This window comes from Ammospiza caudacuta, chromosome Z (assembly GCF_027887145.1).
Source record: "Ammospiza caudacuta isolate bAmmCau1 chromosome Z, bAmmCau1.pri, whole genome shotgun sequence".
NCBI classification, from domain to species: domain Eukaryota; kingdom Metazoa; phylum Chordata; class Aves; order Passeriformes; family Passerellidae; genus Ammospiza; species Ammospiza caudacuta.
The window spans coordinates 77,641,998-77,654,221 of record NC_080632.1 but is presented as its reverse complement, the minus strand read 5'-3'; the positions used below and the strand labels follow the sequence as shown (position 1 = coordinate 77,654,221).

Sequence of the window (12,224 nt, the reverse complement as noted above, 5' to 3'; positions counted from 1 at the left end):
AAATGGCGTTAAACCTTGGGCAACCTAATTTTTACAGGCTGTAGTCAGTTTTGCATTGTTCAACATTTTGCAGTCAAAATTCAGTATTTCCATACACCTTTCTGGACCAAGCACCATACTCTTCAGTGTATTATAAACACTTTTGTTATCCAATTTCATCTTCTTTGAAGCAGTAACATAGATGCAATGCAGGGCAGTTGCATCACCATCTTCTCAGTAAGGCTGGACAGTCCTGCAAGGGGAAGCAGCTACACTACTGAAGATTGGGAAGGTCAGACACGACAGCAGAAAAAACTGTTTCTCTTGGGAGATGAAAGTAAGGAGCCTGTTAGTGACCTAAACATGACTGAGCTGTGCTGTTGCAGAAATGGGAGCATCCTGCACAGGAAAAAGATTGGCACAGGTTTGCATCCAACAAGTCTGACACTGTCACAGAGATCACATTTTGTGGTGTAAGGGGACCTATAGAAAGGAATTTGGTGGAGCAGGCACATAGTACTTATTTGTGGGGCAGAGCATCAGATGTGGGAAGTAGAAAGCAGGTTTCTCAGCTTTTCCCCAGGATCCCATCTACACCAGTTATTTCCAGAAATTGCCAATACTCAAAGTAATAGCAAATCATTAGAATCCAATCTCTTAATCTATTTAGTGTTAAATGACATATTTAGTTCACTAAACATATTAATTCAGCATTTGCCTTTTGTTTGAGACAGCACAAGGAGCCACAGATCATTAGATTTTGTGGTGAAACAACAGTCAAATTCTTGGTCTCACAGCATGTTTCTCTGCCACATAGAGTCTGTGCAAGATTTCCTACACTAGAGGCATTCCTGCAATGTCAGAAACTGATGTCATCCTGCTCCACATCACTGATCCATCAGCACTCAAGGAGAGAGGAGCAGTGAGGGCAGAATATCTTTGTTCACAGTGTTTTGTAAATGCTAAGACCTGGCTCACCTGTACTCAAGTGAGAACAGTGTTATGTCTGGCTAGAAATAATAAAATCAGTTAAGTAACTAGACTAGCCCCTTTCCAAGCAATGGAAACACACACATCTTTGACTGTTAAGTACTGCAGAAATCCTTTTTCTTCAAGAGAACAGGCTCTTCCCAACCCATGATATCTCAACTTAATTTATTTATACTGGTGAAGGAAGGGAATAAAGTCAGAAGTTCAGATGTTAAAAGAGTTATCCAAGGATCAGATGTGTTGGACCAGTCAACAACACAGTCTGGATACTGGCTTCCCATTCCCAAGGTGCATTCCCTCCCTCTCCAGCCCTCAAAGCTGCTCCTTGCCAGCAGACAGAATATTGGGCAGAGACCTGGCTGTAAATGCTTACTGCTTTACTTGGATACACAAAAGACACACCAGGCCTCCAGTAATCACCTCTGTTTAGACTCTTAGCCAAAGATACCAGTCACAGAGACCTAAATAAAATTACTGTTTTTAAATTAATACTAGTAGCATTTATTAAATGCTAGTAACAGTAAATTCAGCACTGTTTAATGCAAAGGATGGTGACAAACTCTTCCCAGAGAAGCTCTCAGTTCAAATCAGGCAGTCCATCTCATTTTTCAGCAACTGGATAACTATGAAGAACTGTTCTATTGTACATTCAAAATCCACAATTTGAATAGCATAAAATTTTCCAGAGAATGTGCCACACTGGGATTAAATATGGATAAGAAACTATGCAGACAAGGAGTGCATTCCAAAAAGCATTCAGCTTTATAAATATTTGAGCTCTCAGGCTTTGAAAAGTGGCATAAATAAATAATCTCTCCAAAAACACATGCAAAATACTTTAGAGAACACTCAATTACCTCTGTCCAGTTGTGCAATCCAACTAATTTTATCAGTAAACCTAGCTAGCCCTCTTGGCTCACCAAACTTTTGAGACTTGCATTCTTTAGCTATGCTGTCCCCTGGAAGGAGATAAAGCTGGATATTTTGGGGAGGTCCTTTTCCCCCCAGCCTGTTCTATGTTTGAAATTGCAATCTTTGTGAACAAAACTCAAGAACACTCTAGATGCAGCTCAGCCAGCAGTTATGCAGACCAGATGGCAATTTCCCTTCCAGCACCGTCATTATTTTATCAACTTCTGTTCTGATTTAAAAAGGATGTGGATGTATCCCACAAACAGAAACACCAAAAGCAGGGAAGTAATGCTCTGGCAGGCACTTCACTTTGGAAGCCTTCTTCAAACACCTACATAATGAAGCAGGTTATCTTGATACAAAAACCAGTTTCCACAAGAGAACAAGAAAGGTCACAGAAGTCTCTTATAAACCCTTCAGCAGCTGCATTCTGGTGTTCAAGTTCAGCATTGAACAAAATAAATTCAATTTCTTGATTGTAGCTTCTAGCAAAAGGCACCAGACACAAAGAAGAGCAGATTCAGTTTCCTCTGCACATTGGGGAAACTGAGTCTGACCCAGATGGCTGGTGGAAAGCTAAATTCTGATATGCAGTTACTGGGGAGCCCAGATGGAGGAACACTTTTCCACTTAAAATAGGTCTATTTATTGTGACTCACAACTGCTTTTGAACTTCCTTACACAAAAAGCCATTCAAAATTATCATAGGTTTATAGCAGGCACTTAAAAACAGCATTGGTAAAATTAACGTCAACTGCAGTTGATAGTAAAAGCCTGTCATGTGCCTACTGGAGGAGCCCTGAAACAGTTTGGAAGAGATTTTATCTGCCTTTAAGAAAACCCTATTAAATCCACCAATAACCCAGTTTTATCTTGTGGTTTTTACCTTTACTTGTGCTTTGACTTCTTGGAGCATAGCAGCAACATCACATTTTGGTACTACCACTGACAAAACAGATTGCAGTTTTTGCTGGTCCAGGCTTGAGATGAGCAGCTGATCCAAGCTAAAATAAACATAAAAAGACAGAAGAGCTCTATATTTCTCAATTTTGTAGAGATACATTTCATGTATACAGTATAGGCTTTATTAGGATAAATGACAAAGAAGGAATCTCGAAAACTGGTAAGAAATGGTGTATGCTGGGAGAATAGGAAGGGGCAGAGAAGATTATTTAAGAATAACTCTGAAAGTCAGTCCCTGTTCTGTTCCCCTCATGTTTCCTTAATGGTTTTAGCAACAGACATTAACAGGAGACAGCTACATCTGAAGACTACTTCTGGCAGGACAACAAGCTCGCTTGTCACCACAGGCTGCGCTGGCAGGCAGTGCTGTGCAGCCTCCTCTCCACCACTACTGCTGTGCTGTAACATGGCCAAAAACTGACCAAAACCAGCTAGAGGGGCCACAGAAAAGGAGCCCTGCCATTCCAGGATAAAATGTTTAATTCTGTACTGAAGCCAAGACACACCAGCATGGCACTCCAAGGCATCAAGGTCATGAATGGCAGCCTCAGACTGAGGGGACAGCAGGCTGAAACGTGCTTTGGGGCAGATCTGTGGCACAGCGGAAGCTTTGCCTTGGGCAGGGATGAAACAATAACAGCAAAGCTGACACCAACCTGATAGACCAGCTGTTTCCCCCATCCAGAGATCTGCCATGGGGCATGTCATCATCTGAGGCAGAACCCGGCGTCCCTGAGCCACTGTCCCGGGGGCTGCAGGCTCTCATTCCCATCCCACCCAGCTCCGCTGGGCTGCAGCGGGCTGCTGGAGCTGCCCCGCTCTGGGCAGGTGTGCCAAGGACTCTGCGGGGCGTGATTTCCAGCTCTGTCTTGAAGCAGGTGGGCTGTGGGGGCTCCGAGAAGCCCTCTCCACACAGCTTGTCCAGGTCGGGCATGCTGAGGGCTCTCAGCTCCCGCAGCCTGGAGCGGGACAGCAGCGGCCGCCCCAGGCCCCGGCTGCGGCGCACCGGCGAGGCCGAGCTGGGGAAGGCGGCCATGTCTGCCCCAGCGCCGTCCTCCTCGCTTCTCTGGAGCTTTCCATCCCCTTTGCCACCCTCGGTCACACACACAGGCTCTGTGCCAAGGGAAGACTTGGCCATGGTGCTGGCTGGGCTGGGACTGCCACAGTAGGAGCTCAAGCTGCGCCGCAGTGCCCATGGTGAGTCAGTGGAGCTGGATGTGGTGGCCAAGCCACCACACGACCTCCTGGCAAGGGGCAACCTTGCAGCCGAGCATATATCAATGGCCTTCACAAAGGGCCGGTCAAAATTTGCCAGGTTTTCAAATGATTTGATCCTCTGTTTGACAGAGAAGGATGAAATCGGCTCATGGGGCCAGTTCAGTTCATAGTAATAGTAATTCCGCCTGAAGCTTCTCAGTTTATCAGCAGTGGGATAGCTAACGTCACTGGCCGAGGGGGATGCGTCATGAACCTTCTGGACACTTTTAGACGTGTAAGCCTGCTCCTTTCCACTCTGGCTGTTAGGCAGATTCAGGTGAACCATCTTTAACATCCCTGTTGCTGCCTGTGGGTATTTCTCCTCTACAGTTTGGCCCTGAGGGCCTTGCACAGGGTGAAGCTCTGTAACATGGCAGTCCTCCCTCAAGTGACCTGATAACTGGGATGGCATCGAGTAGGTCCTCATCACAGGTTTTGACAAGCCACAGAGACGTCTGTCTCCAGCAGTATGTCCTCTTGAGAAATACTGCGTAGTCCCCATCTCCTCAGTCAGCCGAGGCACTTCTGCATTCACCTCTTCTGCTTTCTCTAGCAATGGCAGCCGCAAAAATGATGCTGGTGAGGACGAGGCAGAGGAGGAGGAGGACGGGGATGAGGAGGAGGAAAGCTTCACCTCAATGAAAGTGCGTTGGATCTCCTGCCCTTCCAGCTGCTCCTGCTGAACTGAGGGGGACCCTAATGAAGAAGAGCAGGCTCCAGCAGCCATTCCTACATTTTGCAGATCTAATTGCCTAAGGTCATCTGCACTATGGATGCTTTTGATTGTGTTCAGGTCTCCTCTGGGGTTATCAGTCCTCCCTTTTACATATTCAGCTTTTGGTATCCCCTGAGGAGGTGAAGTGACTATGGACTGACTATCTCTGGCTCTGAACTCATCCACCTTAGCATCCTTACCCTGACACACCACAGCCTGCATGGAAACTTGCTTCTCTTTTGGCTTTCCCCATGATAGCTCCCCACAGCCACATTTCACTTCACCACTCATGGTTGGACTGCTGCTGCCATTCAGGAGAGGCAGAAGTGAATCTTCAGAAATTACCAGAGATGATTTATTTTCTAGCTCAGATTTCAGAGTCTTTGAGGCTGCTGAAATGCTCTTTCCAGGATCTGAGTTTGTAGGTGAGTTACGGGACAATGGTGCTTTCTTTCCCAGGAGTTTGGGGGATAGTTGTGGAGAAACAGAAGCCCTTTTCTGATCAGCTCCATTGACTTTGGTAGGAGTAGTGCCAGAAGAATCTGAATTTGTCTTTGCTTTGCTTTTGATGGTGAACCCTTTTAGCTTTGGTCCTGCTTTAGATTTCTGATTACTTAAAAGGGTGTCCATTATACTTTTTTGTGCCATTGCCTTAGACTCCTGACAGGATTTTTTCTGTGAGGATGGGCTGTGCGGTACTGCAGCTCCTTTGCAGTGATTTGTGCCTGAGCTTTGGACTTTTCCATTTGAAGTCCTTCCTGAAGTCACAGAGTTAATTTTCTCATTTTTTCCTGGCAATTCATGAATTGCATTTGCCTTTGGATCTTTAGATCTAGTGGGAAAGGGTGACCTGAGTGATATTCCTCTTGTTGACGATGCATTCACATGATTGCTGTCTGTTTTAGACATGGTGGACAAACTGTTGGTTTCTTTCTTCACCGAGCAATAATCCACAGCATGATTACAGTCATCAACTGCCATTTCACTTTCAGATTTGGATCTCTGCTCATCATGACATCCTTCCTTCTCAAACAAGCTGTTCTCCAAGACATTGACATTTCTAGCAGAGCAAAAGCTTGTCTTTTTGCAGTGCAGAGATCCTTTCTCTTCAATGGATTCACAGCATTTCTTATGTTCATTATTGCTCCCCAAATCTATCTGTTCTTCTGTACGTAAGGCACCATTGTTACAGAAAGAGTAAACTTCAGGGATACTGACTGAATTCTTTAGGATGTCTTCTTCTGGCAGGAGAACTGAGGAAGGAGAACACAAGGATGCAGAGGACACATCTGGACACTGTGAAGGACATGGAGTGGGACCACCATGATCTTCCAAACCTAGTTTGTTGATGCTTGTCTCCAGTGACCCACACATTGTACAGCCCTCACTCTGCAAAGCTTTGCCACTGTAAGTGTGCAGCGGGGACAGTGAGGATGAGCTTGTTCCAGAGGTGCAATGCTGTTCCTGTGCAGGCTTCTGCAGCTCATCATTCATGCAACAAATCTCAATTTGCTCCTCATCTGACTCGGTTACAGTAGAACCTGCGGGGGCATTAGCAGCAGCACATTGCCCAAGCAACACCTCACTAGCACTGTCAAAGGCTTCTGTGACAGACTCTGCATCCGAGTGAGAATCCTCCGCAGCCCCATACATCGACTTTGGAAATGGGTCACTTCTCTTCCTTTCCAGAGAGTTTGCAGCAGGCAACTCATCCTCATTTAAACTGCTAAAATTCCTAGAATAGTTATTTAAAGAGTTTTTATTTACAGTAAAAAGTTTGCCTGTGTTGATGGAGTCCAACACAGACAGCCCCAAAACCCCTTGTGCACTAGCTCCACAATTCACAGTTTTTTCCAGCAGCTCCTCCTTGGGCGCTCGTGGCTCAGAGCCGGGACAGCCTTCGTCAGTGCCACAGCAGCACATGGTGGTGTACTCGTCCCGGAGGGGACTCTCTGCGCGCGACGGGGTGCGCGAGGCCCTGCCCTCGGGGGCACCCATCTGGCTGAGCAGGTCATCGATGTCAGTGACAGGGATAGCAGCGCAGTCCTCCTCACGGGCGGCCCTCGGGCTGCCTCTGTGCACGTCCCTGCTCGGGGCATCGGGCGGCAGTGTTGCTCTCTCTGCCACGCAGCCGCCGACAGCAGCCTGCAGACCTGCTCTTTCTCGCTTCCCAGAGCTCTGTTCTTCCTCTGCTGCGAGGATGCTGTTGACACTGGCCTGATTTTGAGTGTCTATCCCTGGAGACAGGATGAGGTTTGTAAATCTGCTGACAGCTGCATCATGATTTAAAAAAAAAGAAAAAAAGAAAAAAAAGGCAAAATCCTGTCAAATAAATATAAGAAGTGATATAGAAAACACCAGGTTTTATTACAAAAATAGACACCCACATAGACTACATGTTTTCATTTTGATCTGCACTCCTCCTCCTCTGTAATGATGTTTACAACAACTCAAATTAATCATAACCATGTGTATTTGAGTAGTGCACAGAAGGGAGCAATTTACTTATCCAAGGTGAGCAGTCATGATCTGTTTAACTCTCATCTTTGAAATTGCAGCAGTCAAGCAGCCAACTACCAAAGTGTCAGCATGCAGTAAGTCACGCTGAGCAGTACTGCTTCTCATCACTTGTTTCATCTCTGAAGTCTCCAACAGAGACCCCAGGGAGCACAGAAAGCCCTGACATAGCAAAGGTGACCAGATACCACAGTGACAGTCTGTGCATAAATAACTTGGCTCTGACCCCTCAGCACTTTTGCAGGTGTTCAATGTGACATACATGGGTGACGTTATGCACACATTAAGCACATGGGCTTTACTGCATTTCTGGCACAGACCTCTCCTGGCTTCCAGAACATGTTTAACCCACTCCTGGGCAGCACACCGAGCTCCCTGTCACTGCTGCACTCTGACACATTCCTGCTCACCCATTTCTCCACATGTTCAGCTTCCAGCACTTCACTCTATGCACCAGATTCCATCTCTCTACACTGCTTCTGAGACATGCATCCCCACTCAAGCTGCCTTCCAGAGGCCAGTAACTATGACATGGAGCCCAGAAAGTGTATGGAGAAGGAGAGGCTATTCAGTGTCAGTGTCCTTTCCTGCTCATTTAAAGATGCCTGCACATCTCTGTACTTCTCACACAAACCTGCAGGATCATCCACATTATTTAACTTAGGAATCCATGTTAAGAAGTACTGATTCCTCCTGGAGTCAACAAGGGATAAACACCTCAGGAGGGCAATCTCAAGCACGCAGATTAGAATTTGAAGTACTCAGTACTCCCCTGCTTCAGCATGGTGGATTACCACCTTTTTTGCCAGTGGGATAGGACAAGGGGAAGGGTGAAGTGCCTTACAAAGTGCTGCCAATGTGTCCTTGCCCCAATGCTATTGGTTTGAAAAGCCACAGCAGTCTAAGGAAACAAGAACAAGATCCTGCCAAGCCTGGAATTCCTTAAAGAACAACTGGAAGTCAAACATCTGGAAGCCCTTTAGGTTCCCAGGTACACAAAGGTACACAGAGAGGATCATAAGCTAGAACAAAGCAAAATATTATGTTCTTCCTGAATTTGAAAAGTATGCATTTCTTTTTCAAATACTCATTTCCACACCACATAATTTGTACAGTCTGTGGGGACTCATATATTGCTGTAGAAGCATAAATCAGCCCTTAGCAGAAAGCAAGAAGGTATCAAGTATTTCAACTCACACTAGAAAACTTTCTGTAATGAAACATGAAAATAAACGTTTTTGTAAAATTTTAGTTTTCTGTTTCATCTTCCTGCACTTTAGAGAATTCTGATATAATAAAAGGGAAGGAAAGAAAAAAAGAAAGAAAAGAGTGTTTTAGTGTCTTATTGTCCATTCATAAAAACATTACTAGAACTTCAGATTTAAGAGAGACAGATTTGATTATAAGGGGCCTAAATATTTAATGAACAGGCACAGCAATAACATGATTTGTCAGGACAAGAGTCACTGCCATTTTAGTTACTGGACTGCATCAAATGACTCAGACCTCTGCAAACACTGGCAGGAGGGACCTACTCTATGTGGGAACTTCGAATACTTCACACAGGAGTAGGTTTTCTCCCCTTATCATGGTGCCAGAGAGGACCTGAAGCTTGACTTGGTGATGAAGTGCTTTGCTTGGCTCACCAATGCAGACACAATGTCCCCCCGTCCTCTTCTCTGAATCCATGTGGAAAGCCAGGACAGCAGAAGGTCAGGCCCAGCAGATCCAAGGACGTTTTGTTCACTTGTACCCAGAATAAATGGTACAAAAGCAAAACTGCTTTCTCACCTGACGCTGCCTTCTGGATCTCCAGGGTTACGGATGTGGGAAGACACTGCATAAGCAAACAGATTTCCTCATACATCATCTTGCTGATGGGGATGCTGTTGATAGTGGTAATCTCATCTCCTACAGCCATCTTGCCCATTGATCCCTGATGCACAGAGAGATTCAAGGAAATTATAAATACACATCAGAAGCCCTGCAGAGATTGCAGGGAAGCAATTAATAGCTTATGAGCAACATCCTCTGTTTCACGTCACTGCAGAGCACAGGTACCACTGCTGTCAGTTTGCCAGCACATAAATAAAGAACAGACTGTGTTTCTGCCAGGAGGAGAATTAAAGATCAATCTAAAACAGGAAGGTCAAAAGATCTGCCATTTTTTTCCAGGAGATGAGTATCATGATGGAGGACATAGCCCTCTTAGTTAAATGAAATGGGATGGATCAGCCCTAGCTTCTTCAGGACTGGAACACTGTGTGTCATTTTTTAAATTCCATGCACGAACTACTTCTCAGGTGAAATTCTCTTAAACTAGTGAACAGACATGATCTGAGCTCTTAAGGTAAATGTTTGTTTCTAAATACTGCAAAAGAAATCTGAGAAAAAGGCAGGAACAAAACCAAATCCCCAGGTCTCACAGCCCTATTCAAACTGCTATGCCATATCCCCTCTTACACTAGCGGCCGCTAATGAGATTAAAAATGCTACAGCCAGGTTTGTACACCAGAGCATTATTCTTCTTTCTGGACTTCTGCATCTAGCAATTCCACAAACAACGTGAAGCACATATCCATACTGGTATGGGCATGTATGAGATGCAGAAGAGCAATGTGTTACTGGTTCTACTCCAGCCCTTGGCAAATCTGGCCAGCACCTAGAGCCTCATGGTTCCAGATTCCTGTAATACGGGGACATGCGCATATAAAATAGTAAAGCATAATATACATTTGTTACCACCATCCTCTGCCACCAGGATTTACTTATTTTGTCTTTGCCCATACTTAGAAAACAAATACAAAAATCGCATTCCCTCAAAATTGTAATTGCAAGAAGGGATGAGGCCATCTCAGTGATCTGTGTCCTGCCTCTTTTAGTTTCAAATTAGCCTGGGTGCACCTCTGAATCAGAAACAAATTATTTAGCAGCAGCTCCAGAACAACATGGGGTGGGACATTTTGCCCAGCAATGACAAACACCTCAGTTGTGTTTACTCTCAACAGACCACTTGCTTAATAATAACCATGAAAATAATAACAATCAGCCCCACAATGGGAAAGCACATCACTATAAGGCACTCAAATTACAAATTACCATTTCTGCTGGCCCCCCTGGCCGCATCCCTGTGACGACAACCTTTAAGGGCATGGCTTGGATTTCCAGATCCAGGCCGAATGACTCGTGCTCATTGCGAACCAGAGTGACGACTTCAACCTGGCCCTGCCCGCCCACATCAGGGGCTTCACACTTCCTGCTGTGAGGGAGCATCCTGGCAACAGGCTTGTTGTAAGAGCCGTGCTCCTCCGTCCTGTGTCTCTGAAGGCTTCGGCACTCAGTGCTCATCATGCTCTTCACTCTGGTGACTGCTCTGTGCTCAAGTTTTGGCGATCTCTTGGATTCAAGCTGTGCTTCCCGGAGCTCCCTCAAACTCAGGCTGCCAAGACGAACTTCAGGCACACTTGAGTAATCAAATGCTATGATTGGGAAAAAAGAAGATTCAACTTGCTCCAGCGTGCTGTCTGCAGACTCTACAGAGTTGCTGAAGACAGAGGAAGATGTCTCCATGCCACTGTATCTCGATGACTCACTGTCCTGGCTCTCATCATCGATTTCTACAGACGAGGTTGTAATGACAATGCCAGCATCCTCCTGGCTCTTGGCCCTCTGGCTTCTGTGCAAGTGGGAACTTTCATCGTCATCACTGGCATCACCATCATAGAAAACAACCCGCCTCTGTCGGTGAAAGGGGCTGCGGGCAGATTTGGGGCTGTCGCTGAGGATGCCAGGTCGGACAGACTCCACAAGCTTGTTGTGATGGCCAGATGACCTCCCACTAGCTGGAGAAGCCAAACCATTTGCTTTTGTCACTCCTGCATCTCTAGCAGCTGGGGAAAAGAAGAGTTATACTTTAATTGTACTTACAGATGATCTTTAACACCGCGCATCTCACTGCAGCAGAATACATGTGTGTCTGTTTACAGAGAAAGCTTAACTCTTCCTCACAAAGCAAAAAGCAGGCTTTTCATGTCCTCCCTCTAACTACAGTAAACATCAAGAGGACAGCAGATAGCACTACAATTTATGGGTAATTCCCAAAATCAGTTCATTAGCATGTCTAGTTCTATTTTCAGTTTACTTCTAAATTATGACTACGACTCAAAGAAGAAAGGGATGCAAATTCAAATGTGTATTTTAGTTTAAACAACAGATTTTCTATCACATTTTCCCTGAATCTAAGCTCAGGACTCCTGCATTAACTCACAGAGAGTAAAAATTGCTTTCTTGAACCAAGACTGAAATACAACAATCAATTTCAAATTAGCAAGTAACAAACCCAAGAACCCTTCCCACGTTCTCCTTAGAAAGAACTGCATCTCACTTTGTGGGAAGTTAATTTGTTTTGCTTTTTTTGGTGGCTAGTTAGAAATGCAAAAACACTTTTAAACATTAAATAATTTCCACAGAAAATAAGATGAGACAAAGAAATTACTTGAAATTACTTTACTGAAATTACAGGAAAGGGAGAACAAATTACTCCTTTGAATTTGTGATGAGGTGCACATCAGTAAGGACACACAAGCTTCTTTCAGTCAGTTATCATGGGGAGAAATATACCCAAGCAAAATATCTGATGTAAAATTGCACATTTGTTTGTTTTTATACATATATTGACCCTCTCAAAGTTTCTGAGATAGCTATGAACAGTCTCCACAAATGTAATAAATAAGATGATTTGAAAAAAAACCCCAAACTCTGCAACACTATCAAATCTAGTTTCATCCAAACCAATCAAAGTAATTTCCACACTATCAGAACAGTGTCTTGAACAAAATATCATGGAAACAGGCATTTCTATGGATTGTTGTAAATTCCTTCAATTTTCCAA

The 12,224-nt window shown here is 44.7% G+C and overlaps 1 protein-coding gene across 1 annotated transcript in view; it reads right to left on the bottom strand.

Moving 5' to 3' along the window:
• PDZD2 (PDZ domain containing 2) overlaps positions 1 to 12,224 on the bottom strand; it is a 137,794-nt gene that overhangs the window by 10,531 nt on the left and 115,039 nt on the right. Inside the window, exons 17-20 of the mRNA XM_058824043.1 lie at positions 10,433 to 11,223; positions 9,125 to 9,269; positions 3,501 to 7,089; positions 2,768 to 2,885 (exon numbers count right to left, since the gene is read on the bottom strand). Of these exons, the coding sequence (XP_058680026.1) occupies positions 2,768 to 2,885; positions 3,501 to 7,089; positions 9,125 to 9,269; positions 10,433 to 11,223 (4,643 nt within the window). The remainder of the gene's footprint in view (positions 1 to 2,767; positions 2,886 to 3,500; positions 7,090 to 9,124; positions 9,270 to 10,432; positions 11,224 to 12,224) is intronic.